This window comes from Monodelphis domestica, chromosome 1 (assembly GCF_027887165.1).
Source record: "Monodelphis domestica isolate mMonDom1 chromosome 1, mMonDom1.pri, whole genome shotgun sequence".
NCBI lineage: Eukaryota > Metazoa > Chordata > Mammalia > Didelphimorphia > Didelphidae > Monodelphis > Monodelphis domestica.
The window spans coordinates 703,729,643-703,750,948 of NC_077227.1; the positions used below are offsets into that span (position 1 = coordinate 703,729,643).

Sequence of the window (21,306 nt, forward strand, 5' to 3'; positions counted from 1 at the left end):
ATTCAGTCCCTGGCTTTGCTTCTCAAGCTAGAAGTGGTCAAGGAGAGTAACAGTGCTCCAGCATGGCTGAAACCAGTCACACTCTGCTGATCAGCTCACAGGACAGCATTGAGCAAACTGACCTTTGCGTTCCTGGCCCCAAAGCTGGCTCTGAATGAAAGGAATGGACTCAAAAGGTTTGGCTTTTTTTTTTAAATAAAGGAAATAAATTCAGGAGGCTGGGTCATACAAATATCCCACGTGGACTGTTCTATGCAACCATAAAATCCTAGAATGTTCGAGCAGGGTGGGCCCTTGGGGGATCTCCATTCTGGCCTCCTGGTTTTGCAGATGGAGATCCTGTGGTCTGTGTTCTGAAAGTCAGCACACCCTCTATAGGATGACTCCAAAGTCTCAGTACATTTCTAAGCTTCAGTGGCATCTCTGAACATCCAGTTCCTCGAGACATGAGCGCTCTGACTTGACACCCAATTGGGCAGCTGCCAGCCATTTATCTGGGTAACTTTGAGTCTCTGTCCAGCACAGTATCAGCTGCAGTGCAATACAGAGCACCTTAGCAACCTCACAGAGGTTTCACCCTGTGACCAGTATCCAAAAAGGTTAGAAGTACACCACTTTCCTGTTTTCAGAAACAGATTCTGCTCAGCCTGATAGAACAACTAGGTTTCAAGCCTGATGAAGAACAGCCCTCTAACCACCCCTGCCACAATGAAGAAATCCCAACTGTAAGGAACACACACAAGTTCTAATTTCTGGAGAAATGGATCATCGATGGCTTGGTCATATATTGTCTTATCATAAAGATAAGACAAAAGAGCCTGGCCTGGAGTAATACAAATTTAAGAGAGGGAGGAAACGCTAGGCAGGAATTTGTTATATGGGCAGGAAGCATGAGATCCAAGCTCTGGACCTGGCTGGACTGATAAACAGTAATCTGGCCTTGGTGAAGTCACTTCCCCTCCATGAGCCTCAGTCTCCTTATCTGTTAAGGGAGAGTCTGGAGTACATGAGTTTTAAAAAGATGAGGTAAACCTCATCTTCTGTAAAGTGTGAAATTCATGCTGATCATCCCTAAGTAAAAAACTGCCAAATCCAGGTTTAAAAACTCTACAATCACACTGTCTGAAACATTGAAGGAATACCAAATCTTTGCAGTATATTTTTGTCAATCTAGAATTCAAGTGGTCTCATTCTGATTACTAGATCATTAGTACATCAGTAGATTACTAATGATCATTAGATAAGTTGGTACCTACACTAAATGGAGAGGGCATAATCATGCCATTTTAAACTCCCAATTCCCTTGATTATTGAATTGCTTTGAAAACACTTGAGTATTGGGATGAGGCAGTTATATCCCATTAATTGGGTCTGGTTTAGCTTCCTCAAAATAATTGAAGATAAACAGATTCTTACGAAGAAAAATGTTCAAGCTTGGTGAGGAAAAAAAGTCACTGCCAGGATTCTTTAACTTCTTTGTTATTTTGGGCAATTAAATTTATTTACTCTCACACCAGCAAATATTTTGCAGGGAGTCTTGGATTAAAACAATGAAGTCACTTTTTAATGAATGCATTAATGATTGTTAACTCCCTCCTGATATACCTTTTTCATGTTCCAACCCTCTAGCTATGTTTTATTTCATTCAAAACTTTAAAACCATACAAGTATATTGTGTTGTTGAAAGGATCTAATAACACTTTCCCTGGGTTAGAATTAGTGGTATAACATAATTTTCATTATCATTGATCCTTTAAGCTTTTTGTGCACTGATTCTTTTGTACACATTACTTCCTTAATGCTCTTTTTTTAAAAATAAGAAACAATTGATGTATACTGTTAGCCACCAAGAATGTTGCCTGACTCCTAAATCAGCTTGATAATGACTTTTAAACTCAGACATTCAATCCACTGTGTTAAATCTCATCCAAACCCTGCCTACCTAGAAGTTTCTTACATTTAATGGTAGTCATGGTTGTATTGTTTTATATAAAGTTAAAGATTACTCTTTAATTTAAAAAAGATTACTTTTTAATTACTACTTGAATAGGGATTGTCTGGCATAATGCATTACAAAGATGCAATCTTTGGAAAAAATGTAATATTGAATATTAAAATCTGGTGAATGGATCTCCCTGATCATTACATGAGTATTGTGTCATTACAGGGACATAATTTTTTAAAATGTTGTATTAGGATTTTAAAACAAGATTTGATATAAAATCTATACTTGCAACTTTTTATATCTGTCTGTTCCCTATTTAAGAGACAGCTTTTTGTTGCTATAAAATTGAAATGATTTTCTAGCCACTGTCAATTAAATCGATACTATTTCTCAAGTTTGTTTTCTGACTGTTACTTGATGCTAGCTGGAATTCGAGAAAAGACATTAACTGTATACAAATAAAATATTTTATTAAAAAAAAAACAACCTGATGTGCCCCAGCTCTAAATCTTGTGAACCTCATCATGTTATTAACATCCAGGACACCCATATGGCCAAGTGAGAGAGTCCTGAGCCAGAATGACCTCCCATTTGTTTCACTGCTTTCCTGGACATTTTGGGGCTTAGAACCCTTTCTCTTGTCATGTGTGAAGGTTTCTCAAGTTCAAGGATGATAGACCCTCTCCCCACCCCATTTAGACCAAAAGAGAAAAGGCACCGTAATTACTGTAGAAAGACAGAGCCTGCTTTGGTTCTAAAATCATTTTCTTTTCACTAAAAAGTGTGTCCTGGAAAGAGACCTATAGCTTGGAGTTTACCTTCTTGCATGCAAATGTGACCTTATGTTCATCATCCTCACTAAGTAAAATGGGGATAATTTTCTCCCAATCTTCTTCATGAGGATGCTGAAGGACCAGATAAAAGGTTTATAGTGAATGCCTTGTGGAAACCTAGAAGACAAACTAATTGATACTTAGAGCCCATCTTGCCTTTCGAGCTGCTTTCCCTATGGTCTCCCCTTTAGCCAAACCAACCAGCTCTGTCGTTCCCTAAACTTCTGCCTCAAGTCTTTGCCCAGGCCATGCCCCATGTCCCATGCCTGGATGCTCTCCTTTCTGACTGCCACCTCTTGTGATCCCTAATGTCTTTTGAGACCTAGCTTATGACTCCCCTAAATCCCTTCAGAGTCCCAGAGGTCAGGGCCTGATCCCCCCCAACCCGCCAAGGCTAGGTGTTTCCGCCCAGCAGAATGTAAGCTCTCTGAGGGATGGGCACTGCCAGAGTCTGCTCCTAGATGAGGCATCTCAGGATCCTAATGCAATCTTGGGGTGGTTGGTTCACCAGGCTCATAAACATGATGAGCTGGAGCTACACTGAGAATTCTGGGACATCCTGCACTTTGGGAATTCCTGGGCGTTCTTATTTAACCCAAACCTAAAATAATCCTCAGGTCCATCTGAACCCAGAAAGGAAAGCCAAGGCTGCCATGAGGCTGGGCCGTGCTCTGTTTACTGTACCCACAACCCTTTGATCTGCATTCAAAAAGGTGACAGTCACTGACTTCTCCCTAAAGGTGGAATTTCCCCATTCTGGGAAAGGCTTAGGAATGGGCGAGCTCTTCACAGGAGTATGTGGAAGCCTGCTAGCTCAGAACAATTCAGAGGGATGTGGGCTATTTTAGAAGTTAAAAAGAATCCTCTTCCTCCAAATCCCTCCTAATACAGAGGGGGAAACTGAGGCTGCATGAGGGGCTGCTCCAAAATAGGAAGAGACAAGCAGAGAGGAGGAGCCAGTCCCCCAGCCCCTAGTCCTGAGGCCCTATCTGGAACTCTGGGTCCCAGCTGCAGAGGGGGGCTGGGGCAGAAGCTGAGCAGATGCGGGCTCTCTGGGAGCTGCTGCTGGCCAGACTCCTTACTCCACTGGGCACCTGAAATCCCATCTCCTAATTCCTGCTGCTCTGAACATTTTGGGGAGGCTTTGGGGGTCAGGGTGGGACATTTGCTCAGGCTTGGAATGTCTTGCCCCTCACTTGATTTTTATGTATTTAAAGTCCAAGGAGATGTCACCTCTCCAAAAAGGAGAGGTGGATTTTGCATGAGAATACCTGTATAACCCAGATCAAAAAGAGGGGGAAGGGAAGGGAGGGAAGGAGCTAAGTTTGGCCCTATAACTTAGGAAAACTTATGTGGAAATGGTTATTACATGTAATCGGTATAAAACTATTTTTTTTTTCAAAAAATCACAAAGGAGACAGTGTCTGCTGGGAGCCTGTGTTTGCACCTCTCTGACACACTGGCCATTCTTATCTGTACTGTGCTTCTTCCTCCTGGAGGGCTAGACTAGAAGCTTCCCCTGGGTAGGGCTGCCTCTGGTCCTCCCCTGCAGCAGGTAACACTTGGCACGCGCTGGGCATTTCATAGGGGGCAGAACTGAATTTTGCCCCCATTTTCCACATGTCCTTTCCTCATCCTTCTTAGCTGTTTGTGGCCAAACAGGCTGGACTCTGAACACAGCCTCAGAGGTCTCTTGTAACTTCAGGCCACTTCCAGGACCGGACACCAGAGGCTGCTGCAGCCTTAGGCCCTCGGCAGAGTCTAGGGTGGGGAAGGCACCTGCTGCCCCCAGTGGGACCCCAGTCACATCCCCCTAATGCGTCCAGCTGCCCCTTTGTCAGACTCTCTGCCTGGCCTGCCCCCAGAGAGGAGAAGTACCCCCTGGCCACTCCCCCAGAAAGAGAGACTCAGATCCTGGATTGCTCCTGCCATGTAATGATGGGAATGGCAAGTGGGAATGGCAAGGACCCAGGCCCAAATACTGGCCCTTCCACTGACACCAACGGAGCCGGTCACTCTACTTTTCTAGATACTGGTAGAGGTGAAGAGGGGGATGGGAATGATGTGCAAACTGAGGCCCAAGGAAGTGGAAGTGACTTGAGTCCCAGAGAGGTTAAGTAGTAAGCAGGTGAATTTGAGCCCAGGTTCTCTGACTCCATTCTTCTCACTATGTCAGAGAATTACAAGAGAAAAGTCTGAAAACAGAAAACAAATGCCCCCAAAATAGAGACCAAAAATGGAGATAGTCCCAGCAAATAAGCTCACAGTAGGCTCTCATTACAAGAAAGCATGTGTGCTGAGGAGATAAATACAATCACATACACAATCTCTACTCACAAGGAGCAGAGAATTCTACAGGGGAACATGACAAATGCACGGCCTCCTCCCCTTTGCAGAGCCAAAACAGAAAGACCCTTCTTCTAGGAGCATAGGGCTGGGGGGAGACCTTAGAGGTCACCCAAATTCCCTCAGAGCACAGATAAGAACACAGAGAGTGACTTAACCACAAAAGGAAATTGCAGTTAATGTCCCCAAGTTGTCCTTCTACCATAATCCCATGACAGATTACCCCCAAACTGTCTCTCCCCAAACTCCCCAGGAACCATACTTCTCGCACTTGCTGGTGAAGAAAAGGGCTGAAGGAAGGCCATCCCCATCCTGTGTGCTATCTCCTCATGCCCTTTCCATTTCCTACCTAAAGGCTTGTCAAGACTTGTCAGTCTTAAATTGGTGTGGCCAGTTAGACGAAAAGAACTGACCTCGGTGCTAAGGCTGTAGAAAATGTGGAAAAGAGAGAGTCATTTCAAAAGGGGAGATCCAAAGGAGGGCCAGGAGCAGCAAAACTGGATGATAGAAAATGCCAGATGTGAGCCCTAGTTCAAATCCCAATTCTACTAATTACTGACTAACCTCAGTCAGTTAGGTCTGCTCTTTTGGGACTCAGTCTGACACATAAAAGTTCTCCAAATATCAAGAGACACTGAGCCGCTCCTAAGTCTTGTTTTTTCTGGGCCCATGGTCCTTCAAACAACTCTTGGCCGTGAGCCTCCTCACCATCATGGACACTGGATTTTCAATATCCTTAAATGTGGTGGCCCAGATCAGATGTGTGTGTGTGGGGGGGGGGGGGGGGGGGGGTTGTCCCTGAACCTTTCTGCTCTATAAAATAAGGAGGTTATCCCAGAAGACCTCTAAAGTCCCTTTCCACTCTAAATTTATGATCCAATGATCTATAAACTTTCTATATGGAAAGATAATGGATTAGGATCCAGAAGTGGATTCTCTACTTTATAAAATGGGAATAAAAATCTCTATCCACCTGCCTTGGAGATATGAGGTAAAAAAGCTTAAGACATTTAACATGTTATAGTATTTTTTATTATAATACTGTTATCTGAAAGAAATACTCCAGATGAAAAAGGCACTACTTTCCAGGCAAGAGATAAAAGTCAGGAATAGGGAAGGCATGGGGGGCACACTTGACGAAGCAATCAGTCTTTTCACACAAGCCAAAGTTTAGAAAAACCACAGTAAGTGTCACAGGAAGAAACATTGTCCTCTTTATGTGCATTTCTGACACTGTGCCACTGATAGGGCTGTTGCATTTTGAACAAGTTCTGAATTGAGTGGTGACTCATTATAGAAATCAAAACCAGGCAAGGACAGCCCCAGGCAATAGTGAAGCATCAATGTAGGAACAGGCCCATAAAGACCAGATTTTATAACTGCTAGGGAGGAAATGTGCTGGGTACACTGGGTTCAGGAACCCAGTAAGACCTTACTAGTATTGAAAAAACTTGTTAAAGGATATTTCTGTTTGAAAAAAGAATTCTCTAACAAATGCTACACAAAAGACCACATTTTTAAAAGCCTTCTCTAACATCTTCCCTTCAAACTATACATGTCTTATAGAAATATGGATTTACATGTATCTCTCCCATTAGAAGATGACCTATTTGAGGGAAGGAACTATGTTTTTGCCTTTTTCTTTATGTTCCTAGTACTCACCACAGTACTTGGCATATAGTAAGTTCTTCATAAATCCTCCTTGGTCAGTTAGTCTAATTCAATAACATGTTTATTGGATCCTAGGATTCAGGGCCAAAAGGAACTCTCTAAAGCCTACGTGGCTTCATGAAGCATCATGTGCAGTCATGACACACTAATCTAATTTCCTCTCTGACCAGAATGCTAGATTTGCAGTAGAACAAAGAATGTTTTAGAGATAGCTTAGTTAACTGGGAGTAGAGACTTTTCCTACAGAGGCTAGACTAAAGGTTTGTCAAACATATGGCCCACAATTCCCTTAGGGATGGCTGAACCAGATTCAACTAAACTGGGAAATATTTAACAAAAGAAATAAAAGTACAATAAAACATAGATAATATTTAATTTTAAAACCAAGGCAATATGCAGTTTCCAGGGGATCCTTTTGAGTTTGACATCACTGGGCCAATTAATATGGACTTGGATCTGGATGAATAACCAGAAACAGAAGAGCAGCTTGAAAGCAACACAGAGCTGCCACATAACATTTTCATCAATGTCTTTAAACAACAGCATATGTAGCATCTGCAGATAGCAAATATATTGGAGGGTTAACTAAGACACAAAGTTAGAATGCAAAAATTCATCTTAATAAGCATCTATGGACAAGACCTGTTGGTGAAACAAAAAAAGATAGTTCTCAACTTCAAAGAACTTCTCTCACCAGAAGGATCCCAGAACTTATGATGAAAAATGCTATCTACCTCCAGAAAGAGAAGTGATGGAGTCTGGATACAGACTGAAGCATAACTTGTTCACTTCCTTTATTTTTCTTTATTTGTTTTTGCAATATGGCTTCTACAGAAATGTTTTACATGATTTCACATGTATAATTAATATCACATTTCTTGCCTTCTCAATGGATAGGAGGGGCAAGAGAAAAAACTTGAAACTCCAAAATTTTTTAAAAGAATGCTAAAAATAAATTTAAAACTTGTTGTTTTCTAAAGAAGAAGGCAAAGATAAATACATTGTTGTTAGAAAAATAACAAACAAGAAACAGAAGGATCCTGGCAAAATGAACAAAACAAAATAAAATAGTAACAACTACTTTGGGATTGCTTATCAATGACAACATAAGAAATAGGTGACCGGTTTAGACAATAATATTTCCTGTGTAAATTATCTGGAGGACTCAAGCTTAGCAAGTCCACAAATGTCAAAGAAAGCATTGTGCCCAGGATATGGGAAACATTGGTCCCACTAGACTATGCCCTGAGCAGACTAATCTGGAGTCCTGAGGTCAATTCAGGGTACCATATACCAGAAAAATCACTGAAAAATCTAGAAGGGGCAAGATGGTGAAGAAGCCCATGACCATGCTCAAAGGTTATTTGAAGGACCTGGACCTGAAGAAGACAAGAGTTGGGAAGGATGTGCCTTGATGTCTGGGAGGGTCTGAAATGTCTCTGACCTTATTCTGCCTGGCCCCAAAGGGTAGAACTAGAAGCAAGGAGATGGTAATGGTAAAGGTCACTTTTGGTGCTTGCTACTTCTCAGTAGGAGGCACCTAGAAACAAAGAGTCACATACTACCCATATGTCTAAGTGAAAAAAGGTACAGCATAGCCAGCTTGTCCTGCCTCAATAGCACCAAAATGTTACTGCATTGGGGAGATGTCAGGTTTAGAGTACCGTGTGAACTTGTATGGCTTCTACAGTCCTTGGTAGGTACCTGGAAGGCTTCAATGGAGGCATGAGAAGAAAGCTGGAGGACAGATCACAGAGACCAAATCAGAGGCAAAAAGTGGAAGCAGACAAATGGTTTCTTTGCACACACAGTAGGTGTCAGGTTGTATAGAAATCAAAGTCTGGTCAAGCAATTCTGTGAGGAACTCAGTTAAAGAAGCCCTCTCACAGCAGATTTACATGGACTGGGTTGGCTTGGGGGTGACCCCACATTCAAAGTTAAAACTCCTTCTCCTTGGTGGCTAAATGGATCTGAGTTTTAAGCTACCACCGAGATAGCCTTCTAGCTAGTTTTCTTACAAATGTAGCCAACAAGGCTCCCAACATAGTGGTGATAGAGCCTGTATATGAAATGATACCACACTACTGAACTGGGGCTGGATTTCCCATCCAATGTTTTGACCTACACTCTCTCCCATAGCCATTATCTTGTAGGATGGAGGCTATTCTTGCTAGCCATCTTGAGTCATGTGCTTATGTGAAATGTTCCAAACAAATGGAACTTAAATCCTATTCCTTTTGCTTGACTTACCTGGAAGTAGGGAATAATGTTCACGTGCTGACCGATGGAGGCTGATTTCAGTGCTAATTATTCCCACTCTTCCACACTCACACACATTCATGCCCCACCACAGGGTTCTCATAATGCCTCCAAACTACCACAGGCAAAAGCCGCTAAGTCTTATGAACTAATCCCTGGGCTGGAATGTTTCCATGGGATTGTAAAACCTGCAAAGGATCTTAAGGATCACTTCTTATACCAACCACCTTGTTGTGGGGAACACATGTTCCCAGGGCTTCAGCTACCCCTGGTAGATCTGAAAGCCTTTGGTTATCAACAACAGTCACCATCTAAAGAGCTACGGTCTACAAAAAAAATAGTGTGCAACGATCACCTGCCCGGTGGCCTGCTGTGTGCTAGGAATTTAGGAATACAGAATTCATCCTTTCTCTGCCCTAAACAAAATGCAACAGAGATTAAAATTATGTGAACACTGCCCCCAGTGTTTGCTTTTAAAAACAAATAGCATTTTAAAAAATAATCAAAGTTTTGTAAATATTAAAGCTTATCAAAAAATCAATATTCTTTTTGGCAGAAGGAAAAAGCCTCCTCTCCTCATTTGGTAGGAAGGAAATACAGAATGATCAGGATAATAGTTAAGCAAGTGATACTTCCAAATCTCTTAAGCAAAACATTTTTACTCCTACTATTATGCCTCCCCTCAAACCAACCTTCAAAGACCAAAGCAAAAAATCCCAACTTTAAAATTCTGTACTCCCTCACCATCCACATTTACTATCCTCTGGGGCCTTGGAGGGATTTGTAAAAGTGAACAAATGAGCTAATTAATCAAGAATTGGAACTGTTTTCAAAAGGCAAGACTGGGCACAAATGCTGAAAGCTCCCTTATCCCTTGGCCCAAGTACACAGCACAGCATATTAAAAAGGCGGGAACCAAAAGAAGCCCTGGAACCAAAAGGGAGGACCCCAGCTTTGAACTTGAGTAAAGCACTTCACTACTTTGGGTCTAGTTACTTGAAGGGCTTGAACTAGATGATTTCTAAGGTTCCTTCCAACTCAAGAAATTCTTGGAAACATCCTAACCAGGACAAAACAGGAGCTGCGCCAGCCCCCTTCAAGCAGAAGCTTCAAGTCCTGTCCCCTATAAAAGCAAATGGCAAGGGCACCCACTTCTCCCTCTCGTTTTGGTGACCCTACTTTGGAAGAGATATGAACCCCTAAGAATTAGGTTAGTTCTCTCTACCCTAAACACAATGGCAAGAAGAGAGGGACTATGTTAGCATAGGTGGTATTTAATCTTTTTTTTTTAATTTAAGTTTTAAATACTAAACCTGATCAGAAATCAGTAAATATTAAGCTTGGTAAGCCTTGGTATCTCTTAGCTAAAAAGCTAAGCTTTGGTCAGGAATAGTCTCAGGGTTCCAAATATGCTGATGTGGGACCCCCAACAGACCAAGCTGTCTCATCTGTCTCTGTCTGCTTTACCTTTATATAAGCCAATTGCCATATTATTAAATCAGGTTCAACACTTGACTTCATCATTTATTCAGTTTTTCCCTCCAATGGGAGGACCTTTCTCACTGTAGAAACAATACCACCCAGAGGAAAATTTACAGAGAAAGGAACATGAACTCCAGGTCGTTCTCTCCAATCAAAACCAGAGGCCACTTGGCATCCACTATATTCCAAAAGGCACACCTCAGGGAGGACATCCCACTCATAGGCAAGTGCAAGTCCATGGTTTTAGCAAATTGAATCCTAAGTAAAAGTGCCATTAAATGGCTGGCCCCTGAAAAATAGCTCATGGGGAAACCAACTGTCACAAATAGTTGTGGATAACAGGTGAATCTAGAGTAGCACTGGGGGGATTACTGGTGAGAAGGCTGGCCTTGGAGCCATGGAATCCTAAAAATGGGTTCAAATGCTGCCTTTGACATATCCTAGACAAAGGCTCTGACTTCTTGGGCCCGATTCTTTAGCTGTAAAAGGATAAATGAAACTGGAATAGATCAGCACTAAAAGCCCTTGAGCTGGATCTGTACAAGCCTACAGATTTGTGCTATACTCTGAAGGTCTAATGAGTCTGAGATTATAGGGAAACAAAAAGATGGAAAGGAGGGAATTGAGATTACACTGAATTCATCAGCCATCTAGAAGAAAAGTTAATCTTGGCGCTTCCACCATTAATTTAAAGTTTCCTTTTTTGCCAGTTAGTTTAGGAGTCGGTGTTTATTCTTATTAATGGCTGTCCTGATTTTAAAAGTCTAGCTTTTTGCAGAATTTGACTGTATGGACAAAGGCCTTCATTAAATTGTGATCAACCTACCCACTATAGTAGGAGTTTTAGGAGTCTCTCAACGATGTCCTCACACACGCTCTCACAGAACAATTCTCCTGGCATTCTGATTACTACTTGGCATTGCTAGACCTATAGGAAAAAGGGTTTTAATTAATAGAATAAGGGACAATGGGGGAGTTAAAGTTAGCCGCATGGATGGGCTGAAGCCCTGTAATTGTTCCTTTATCTAGGTCTATTGCTTTAGAAACATTATTTTATCTGATCAACACAAAGCCAAGCAATGCAATTTTTCAAGAGTGCAGTAAAAGAAAACTGTCCTTGGTGGGACATGCCCAGAATGCCAGAAGGGAGTGCAAAAATCCAACAGAAACAAGCCTGTTAAGGCTATAAAATAGCTTCCAAAGAGATGCCAATCTGGCATGTAAAAGAGAAGGCAGAGCCTCTGTGAGATGGGAATGTGGGGCATTTGTGAGACCATCAAATGGCATTGAAAGCTCTGGGTTAGGATTAGGCTCAGGAGTGACAAGATTCATTTCCCTTTCTCAAATGTAATTCATGTGGAGATCCCAGGCCTTTTCAGGGCTCACATGTGATGTGAAGTGAATCGGCAATGCCTCCAGGGTTTCAGTGCAACTGTAAATTGTAACTATTTTTATAAAAAAGAAAGGAAGGAAGGAAAAAAGGGAGGGAAAGGAGTAATAAGATAATGCAAGATCAAGAGCCAGTAATTCTACTGTTTCTAAAATCTGCAAATTGCTTTATAGATATAGTTTCATTTTATTATCACAACAGCTCTATCAAGTGCCATCATTATTCTCTATTTACAAAAAATTGTTCCAGTCCTAGAATTTCATATAAAGAACTCCCACTGAGGAAGTTCCCTTTACCGATGCAGAATGATTTCACCCCAAGCCCCACAGAGCCCCTATGGGCAGGGCCTCAGGACTGGCCCCAATTCTGTTTTGTATAGCACTGCTTGGAGCACTGAAAAGTCTGTGCTTTGCTGAGTCATACAGTTAGTGTGAGCTAAAAGCCTCCATGCATTTTGGGAGATTCTATATATTTGTAAAGCGCACATACACAGCAGGCTGCCTTGTAGTTGCAAGGCACTAACTAGGAACCAAGGAGATGCCTACTGCCTGGGCCTAGGTTAAATGGAATAGCATCAGGACAAGAACATTGCAACACAAGCAATTCAGAGAAGTGCCAGCACAAACTCCTTCCAGGATACTCCAGTTGGAAGAGCTTTCTTCCTCCTTCTGTAAGTCAGTCTGCCTAAGGAAGGACCTGATTTTTATGCTGGTCTTTAATGTCACTTGCATTCTGTTCGGGATGGTGGTCCAGGAGCTGTGCCGTAGACATGGAACAGGAGGTCAAGAGATGCTCCCTGGATCAAGAGATGACTGCCTGGGGGGCAGCTGGGTGGATTGAGAGCCTAGAGACGGGAGGTCCTAGGTTCAAATCTGGCCTCAGACACTTCCCAGCTGTGTGACCCTGGGCAAGCCACTTAACCCCCATTGCCTAGTCCTTATCACTCTTCTGCCTTGGAGCAAATATACAGTATTGACTCCAAGATGGAAGGTAAAGATTTAAAAAAAAAATGACTGCCTAGACCAGGCTCATAAGCTTTCAGTGGCATCTCCCTTCTCTAGCCCTATCTGCCACTGGTCCTTCCCATTAGCTTAGCCTAGAGCTGATGTGCTAGAAAAGGAGACTGTTGTGGCAGGCAGAGACCTGGAGTGATAAAGGCTTGGATTCAAATTATACTTCAGAGACTTACTGGCTGTGTAACCTTAAGCAAAGCCCCTCTACATATCTGGCTGTTGGTGCTTTCATCAAATAAAGCTCTAAAGTCTCTTCCAGCTCTAAATCTTTGCTCCTACTTTCCAGCTTCCCTACATATACCTTATTTTACTCTTTAATATTAATAATCTTGCCTAATCATTCTACTTTGCCCCATTTAAATGCCACCTTTTTTTTACTATGCCCCCAACTACTCTATCTCAAGGCTACCAAATGCATCTCTCATTAAATGGCATATCCTATCATCCCAACTGGAATAAAAAGCAAGGATTTGGTTCAGTTCTTTCTTACTACTACCTTGGAGTTTAGGGACTTTGAGGTTGAATGCTTTAGCTGTCTTTTAATTACAATTAGAAGTATTCCTGTAATTTTTTAAAAGAACAATCTTTCTGTCAAACATGTCCTCCTAGTAATTTCTCTGAGGGTCCATCAGAACGATTTCAGTACACACACTTCTTGCCTTAGCAGAAACAAACATGAGGCAGGCTCTTCTCAAACATGGCCAAATAGAATGCCCATTCTCACCAATAGCATTCAATATTGTACTGAAGATGCCAGCAAGAACAGTAAAAGAAAAAGGAACTGAAAGAGTAAGGATGGACAGTGAGGTTTAAATAAAACTCTTTTTTGCAGATAATACAATGATATACTTGGAAAATACTAGAGATTCAACTAAAAAGCAAGTTGAAAAAGTAATTTTAGCAAAGTAGGACGTAAAATAAACTACATAAATTTTTCTATATTTATACCAGAAGAGAGAGTTCACTTAAAATAATCATAGATGACATAAATACCCAAGAGTATACCTGCCAAGACAAACTCAGGAACTATGGGAACACAAATTACAAAACACTTTCCATACATGTAGCGGTAGATTTAAATAATCAGAGAAATGTTAATTATTCATGGGTAGGCTAAGCCAATATAATAACAATTAAATTCTACCTAAATTAATGTATTTGTGTCATTCCGATCAAATTACCAAAAAATTAATTTATTGAGCTAAAAATATGAGAAAATTCATTTAAGAACAAAAGGTTAAGAATATAAAAAAAATCAATGAAAAAAATGTAAAGAAAGGAAGTCTAGCAGTACAAGTTCCTAAACTGTATTATTAGATGTTAATTATCAAAATTATCCTATATTAGCAAAGAAATAGAATGGTGGGTCAGTGGAATAAAGTAAATATCTAATACACAGTAGTAAATGATTATAGTAACCTATAATGTAAAGATTTAAGCTTTAGGGATAAGAATTCACTGTTTGATTAAAAAAAAACTGATGGGGAAACTTGAAAGCAGTCTGGAAGAAACTAGGTATAGACCAATATCTTACAGCATTTTTGAAGAGATCAAATGGCCCAGGCATAAAGGGAAATTCATAAATACATTAGAAATCATGAAACATCAGATTTATGGATAAAAGAATTTATGGATAAAGATAGAACTGAGATATAAAATAGATAATTTTGATTATATTAAATTGAAAAGGTTTTGTACAAATAAAAGCAAATAGTTGAGTTTAGAAGGAAAGCAGAAAACTGGGAAGGGGGTGTTTTATAGGTAGTTTCTTAGATAAAGACCTCATATTGCAAGTACAGAAAACTTTGTCAAATTTAAGAATCAGTCACTCTCCAATTGATAAATGGTCAAAGGATATGAAAAGGCAATTTTTAAAGGAAGAAATCGAAGTTAAATATAGTCATATGGAAAAATGTTCAAATAATTAATTAGAGAACTACAAATTAAAGTAACTGGGATAAGGTACAGGATTAGGAATGGGGATTTTGGGTTTGTCTGGCAGTAACACAACACACCATCTGTAAAACCTGAGTTATCTTTAAAAGAGACACCTCCTCAAGTCATTATGAAATGTGTGGAATCAAAATTAAATGCTATTTGGGGGCAGATGATAATTTGAATAAATTAAATGATAAGTCCTCCAGGAAATCTCTAGCAGAAATTAAAATTTTATGTTTTAATAAGGACAAACTTTTGGAAGGGTTTCTTTTTCTTTAAACTAAGTGTTCTAAAAAACTAAATAAGCACCATATGTTTTTACCAATTACAATTTCTTGATGGGTCTTTTCTAAAATTTCCTGACAACTGAACCTTGCTGTCAGACTATTTTGATTTTTTTTAAGGTGATGCTACATCCCAAATTTTCCCTGGAAAGAAAGTAAACCACCCTCCTGTCCTGCTACAATGAAGAAAGGACTGAATGTCTCTTACTGCCCCTAATTAACAAACCATTTTCAGGCAGCTTCAACACTAGCTATTCAAAACTTCACTTTTTATTGTCCAGACCTCCGAGACATTTGTTCCTCTCCTGATTTTCCCTGGGCCTGCCTCCAGTTCATGAGGAGTTCACAAATGCTATCTCAGACCTCCTTGGCTATACCTTTCTTTATGGAAAAGACCTTTCTGCATTCTTTTAGAAAATGGTAATGATTTCATCAAAGGGCAGCAACAGTTGGGAAACCCATTTTCATGAAACTAACCTATAAGAAACTATTTCACAAGTGCTGACATAAAACCAAATTTACAATTAAGGGTAAGATAGATTCTTAAATCAGAGGGCAGTTACTCCTAGGAATGAATCAGAAACTTAGTTGCATTGTATCACAAAGATATTCACGGCTCAGTGGTGGAAATGGAAAGAATGGTGGAACTGGATTCAAATCCAGTCTTGAAGTGGAAGAAAAGCATCCAAGTTTGTAGTGGGATCTCACTCCAAGAACGGGAGACTCAAGCTTCATTCAGTCCAGGAGTAAGAAAAGAATTTTATTTGAAGTGGTTTGGGGTGGTATAATAGCCTAATAGCTGGTGGAATAGTCTAGAGGCTAATGAGGTAGCCTTGGGGTTCATGGATAAGCCCAGGGACTAGGAGGTTAGCCTCTGGGGCTTAGTATGGAGTAGCAGCTCCAAATAGGGTGGCAATTTACTCCAAGGAGTGGAAGCTTCCATACCCTAGGGATTATTTATTGGGGTCTGTCTGGTAGCTTGCCACCTTTCCAAACTCAGGTGGAGTTATGTCATAGGGAATAAGGAATATGCAAGACTGGAGACCTCAGTGTGTAGGTTCCATGTTACTCCATTGTTCTTTTTGCCATCATTTGTCAGGGAGAGGTCTTGATGCCCTTCCAGAGTGGGAAATGGGGAGGGGATATAGTACACTGGAGGACCACTATAGGTAATTATTTCTAAGAACAATATAAGCAATTAATAAAACAGAATGGGTACAAAGCTGATACCTAGCACAGAACATTACCAATCTGGTACACAGAGTAGAGAATTGAACAATCTACAATTCATGTTTGATTAATACAGAAACTACAGGTATTGCAGTTGATGTTTAGTGAGAAATGCAAGATTTTAGAATATGAGGGTCCTGTTCCTATTACTACCCCTTACTGCCCACTGCTAGCCCACATTAGCTTCAGATGCGGTTGTGTGACCCTGAGTGAGTCAAGTCACTTTTGCTCCTCGGTGAAACAGGGAAAACAATGGTACCTATCTCCAAAGGTTATTGTGGGGATCCTAGGAGGTAATTCGTAAAGCCCTTTTGCAAACCTTAAAGAACTATATAAATATTGGCTATTACCTTTTTGAGTCATCATACAGATCATTTCAACTTTAAAACAAGAAATTTTAAAAACAAAACAAAAAAAAACAAAAACTTTTTTTTAAACCACCAGCACAATCACATGTCAAAATCCTTCAGTGGCTCCCTACTGCTTTTCTAATAAAAGACCCACTCTGAATTATGGCATTGTTCAGATTCTCCATCTATGGGATTTAACCTAAAACTCGTTGCTCCCTAACTTGTAGCAGTTGTTCATCCAGTTCAACTTTCCCCAGCACCAGCCCAGGGGTCAACCCACTCAATATCTGCTGAATTCTTTCCTTCCCCTTTCAGTCTGCAGATGTTCTTCCCTCTCACCCCACCTAAAGTTCTCGTTCCTCAAATGTTCCTTAGTCACTCTGCCTTGACCTCCTCTTTCTATCCCAGCTATCTAGGCACACGTTGGACCTCCTCACTTTGCACGCATGCAAGCGAGATAAACTGTACTACTTGTGTTTAAGTTTTCCAGGGTTCTGAAAGAAATCAAAAGCACTGGACTGTGCAGGATACACAACCCTAATAGTCATCCTAAGTGGTCATGCCCTGCTACTAGGCACATAGCATTGCCTTAATAATTTGATATGACAAAGAACCTAGGTTCAAATCTCAGACTCCCCTGTGACCTACAAATAATTTCTATAGTGACACAGGGAAGTCAAAGAGTCTCAAGTCCAAACCATTTACTAGCTGTGTGATTGTGGCAAGGCACTTAACCTATCTGTCTCAGTTTCCTCACCTGTAAAATGAGGATAATAACAGCACCTATTCTCCCAGAGTTGCTGTGAAGATTAAATGGGATTATTTGTAAAGCGTTATTGGTTGCTATCATTATCAGTATTTCCCCGGATCTCTGGTTTCTTCTCTGTAAAATGTGACGTTTGGACTAAATGACTTCTTAGGTCCTATAACCAAATGTATGTATTATTCATACACAATATGGTACCTGGCTATAATGTAATCTGTATGGCCTCCAAAGAGATTTTTTTTTAAAAAAACCTTTACCTTCCATCTTGGAGTCAATACTGTGTGTCAATACTGTGGCTCCAAGGCAGAAGAGTGGTAAGGGCTAGGCAATGGGGGTCAAGTGACTTGCCCAGGGTCACACAGCTGGGAAGTGTCTGAGGCCAGATTTGAACCTAGGACCTCCCGTCTCTAGGCCTGGCTCTCAATCCACAGAGCTACCCAGCTGCCCCAAAGAGAATTCTTGAATAGAGAAATAAATAAGTCCATTCTGCTAGGGTTTTTTCAGCCCCTTCCTACCTCCCTGGAAAATACTCACTAGGATTTGTGCCTTAGTTTAATTTAGAATAATTTCTAAGACTCAGCTTAGACAGGAAAATCATCAACATGGATTTTTTTTAATCCTTACCAATTCTAGACAAGCCAGTTCAGAAACCTCCGCCTCCCTAAAGGCTGAAAGAACTTATAGAAAAACAAACTCATTTTCATTTGGACTTCCCTTCCAGGTACAAACAGCACCTCTCTCCTCCACATCCACTCCACCTACCTCTAAAATAGAATAGAAAAACCTTCCTACTTTAAAGCTCCTTGTGAAAAAAAAACCCTTTAAAAAATATATCATTAATGTCATATAGTAAAAAGTCTGCCAAGACTGCCAGTTTCTTCTGCTTTAGTTTTCCAGAAAAGGGGGCAGAGTCTTTATTGATTTTTGTAAGAGAAAATCAGGTTTATATTCTAGTTTCTTCAGGTAAAAAGCAAATGAGGCTTAGGAGGTAGGGAATGAAGATTGAAAAATTCAGATAAAGGTGGGAGGGAAAAATGTCTTGAGACTTTTTGAGGGGAGTAGCAGTAACCCACACATTTTAAGGAAAAAAGAAGAGGGCCAAGGGTAAAGGGAAAGAGTCCATGACTGGATCATCCCTTGCCATGGAGCTCCTATGGAAGAAAGGATCATCAGAATTCTTTCCTCTAGAAATGGAATCATGACTGGGGTGGGCATTGTGCACAGCATGGGCATCTCATGGAAAAGGCTATGGGGTGTGGGGGTAGGATAACAAATAGTTATTAAGTGCTTAGGATTTATCCAACAAGGAGAGGAAGGAGTCAGTGAGTTGGGCATTTATTAAGTTTCACTATGTTGGTGGGGGTTGTTGTCAGTCAGCCAGCATTCATTAGGATCCTACTAGGGGGGATGGAAGACTTGGTCAGCATTTATTAAGCACTTACTATGGAATTATCAAAAGCTTTGGGGAGAGGCAAGGAACATTGATTTGGGGCTTGATATAGGGGAGGAAGTAAACACACAGCATTTTTTCCTAAGGGGGCCAATGGAGTTGGTCAGTCAGTCAGCATTTATTTAGCACTAAATATGGAATTACTTGTAAGTGCTACGGGATGGACAAGGAGTGGTCAGTCAACTACCATTTATTAGGAGCTTAATATGGGGAATGGAGAAATCACTGGATCAACATTTGTGGCTATGGTGGGTAAAGGAGTGGGGTAATCAGCATTTATTCAGCAATTACTATGGAATTATTAAGTACTTTAGGAGGTGGGGGCACAAGTAGTCAACCAGCCAGCATTAACTGGGGTCTTCCTATGGGGAAAGAGGGGGGCAGGTTAGTCATTCCCTTAGCATTTATTAACCTAATGGGGGGTTGGGGGGTGGCAATGGATGAACTGGTCAGTCAGCCAGAGGGAAAGAGAAGTCCTTCAATTAGTAGTCAGCCAGTCATCAAGAACTGTGAGGAGTGGCTCTGCCAGTTAGCATCTATTGGACACTTCACAGGGTCAGGGGCAGTGTGTGGGGAGGAGATATAGGGGTTTGTGACTTCATTTCCTAAGTTTGTTCTTAGCTGGCAGCACAGCTGGCACTTGCAGGGGGGGGGTAGGAGAAGGGGCAAAGTTATCATTTATTCATTCCTGAATGGCAGTATGTTTGGGGCACTTGCTGTAGGGGGGAAGAGAATGCATTCATTCATTCATTCATTCATTCATTCCTAACAGGCAGCATGGATAGGAAATTTACTTGTAGGGAGGGAAGGGAGCTGTAGATGAGTCATTCATTCATTCTTATCTCGCACCGATGGGGCGCTTACAGTGGTGGGGTGGTTAAGAGTAATCATTTATTCACTCTTAATGGAGAGTACATTACTTACTGGAAAGTAAAATTTACTGGAAGGGGGAGTCATTCCTTCCTTCCTAGTGGGCAGCACTGATCTGGCACTTACTGGAGGGAGAAGGGAGGGGTAACCGGGAGTCATTCATTCATTCCAAGAGGGCAGCACAGACCCGGCACTTACAATAGGGCTAGGAGTCCCTCATTCATTCTCGGCGGGCACTCCGTGTCTGGCGGGCTGCAGAGGGGATCAGTGGAGTACCTTTGCCCCCCTCTTCCCTCCCGCTCGGGCCGGCAGCCCCATACTCACGCACGCAGAGGCAGGCCACGAGCTTGGCGGCGTCGTCCGGCACAGGGCAGGTGGGGAAGAGCGGCTTGAGCAGGTAGGTAGCGAAGACGAGCGCCACGATATACTGCGACGAGGGCCGGATGATGAGCAGCTCCACCCAGAGCTTGAGGAAGGCGGGCAGCGAGCCGTAGACCTCGAGCATGTAGGCGTAGTCGCCGCCGGACTTGGTGATGGTGGTGCCCAGCTCGGCGTAGCAGAGCGCGCCCACGATGGAGAAGAGCCCGCAGGCGGCCCATACGACTAAAGCAAGGCCAGGAGAGCCGGCCTCCTTGAGCACACCGGTGGGCGTCACGAAGATGCCCGAGCCGATGATAGTGCCCAGGATGATGGCCACGCCGTTGAGCAGCGTGATAGAGCGCTGCAGGGTTACGCCTTCGGCTTCGGCCTCGGTCCCGGGCCCGGGCCCGCCGCCGGCTACGGCGTCCCCGGCGTCCCCACGGCCGCCGCCGTTTTGCCGCCGGAGCATCTTCTCTCGGGACTCGTCGTCCTCGTTGGGCAACGACGCGGCCCCGGCTCCCAGGCTGGGGGCGGCGTTGGGCGGCCCAGTGGGCCGGCGCTGGTGCGGCGTGCTGGCCATGCGGCGGCGGGGTCCGAGATCTGTGGAGGGGAAGCTGGCAGCCGGCAGGTCGGTGGGCTGGGAAAGAGGGAGGGAGCGAGGGAGGGAGGGAGGAGCGAGGGAGGGGAGGGAGCGAGCGAACGAGCGGGAGAGCGACTGAGAGAGGCGCGCCGACCGTGCCGCAGCTGCGGCTGCGCCCGCCTTTTGTGTCCCGAGCCTGGCGCCGGGGGCGGGGGCGGGGCCGCTCACCTCCTACAGGTGCAGGCGCGCGGCGCCCGGCCCCCTCTCGCTCTACGCTCCGCCCATTTAGCGAGCCCAGGAGGGGGGGGACTGCTAGCCCACGCGGTCCTCTACAGACTAGGCTGGAGCACGTGGCGACACTCCCCTGCCCCTCCTCCTCTTTCTCCTCCTTCTCGGGTTGCTGCCGCGGCCGGAGGCACTTTGTCTTTGAGAGCCTAGCATCCCTAGCCGACCACCATGTGGCTTTGTTCTCTGCCTCTAAACTTCGCCCTGCGCCCAGCCTTGAACCTGGGCCAGAAGAGTGCAAACTGGGCTTGGAT

General features: G+C 42.7%; 1 protein-coding gene across 1 annotated transcript in view; it reads right to left on the reverse strand.

Moving 5' to 3' along the window:
- SLC7A5 (solute carrier family 7 member 5) overlaps nt 1–21,105 on the reverse strand; it is a 48,677-nt gene extending 27,572 nt beyond the window's left edge. Inside the window, exon 1 of the mRNA XM_007477274.3 lies at nt 20,152–21,105. Within this exon, the coding sequence (XP_007477336.1) occupies nt 20,152–20,767 (616 nt within the window). The 5' untranslated portion in view covers nt 20,768–21,105. The remainder of the gene's footprint in view (nt 1–20,151) is intronic.
- Nucleotides 21,106–21,306: the final 201 nt, after the last annotated feature.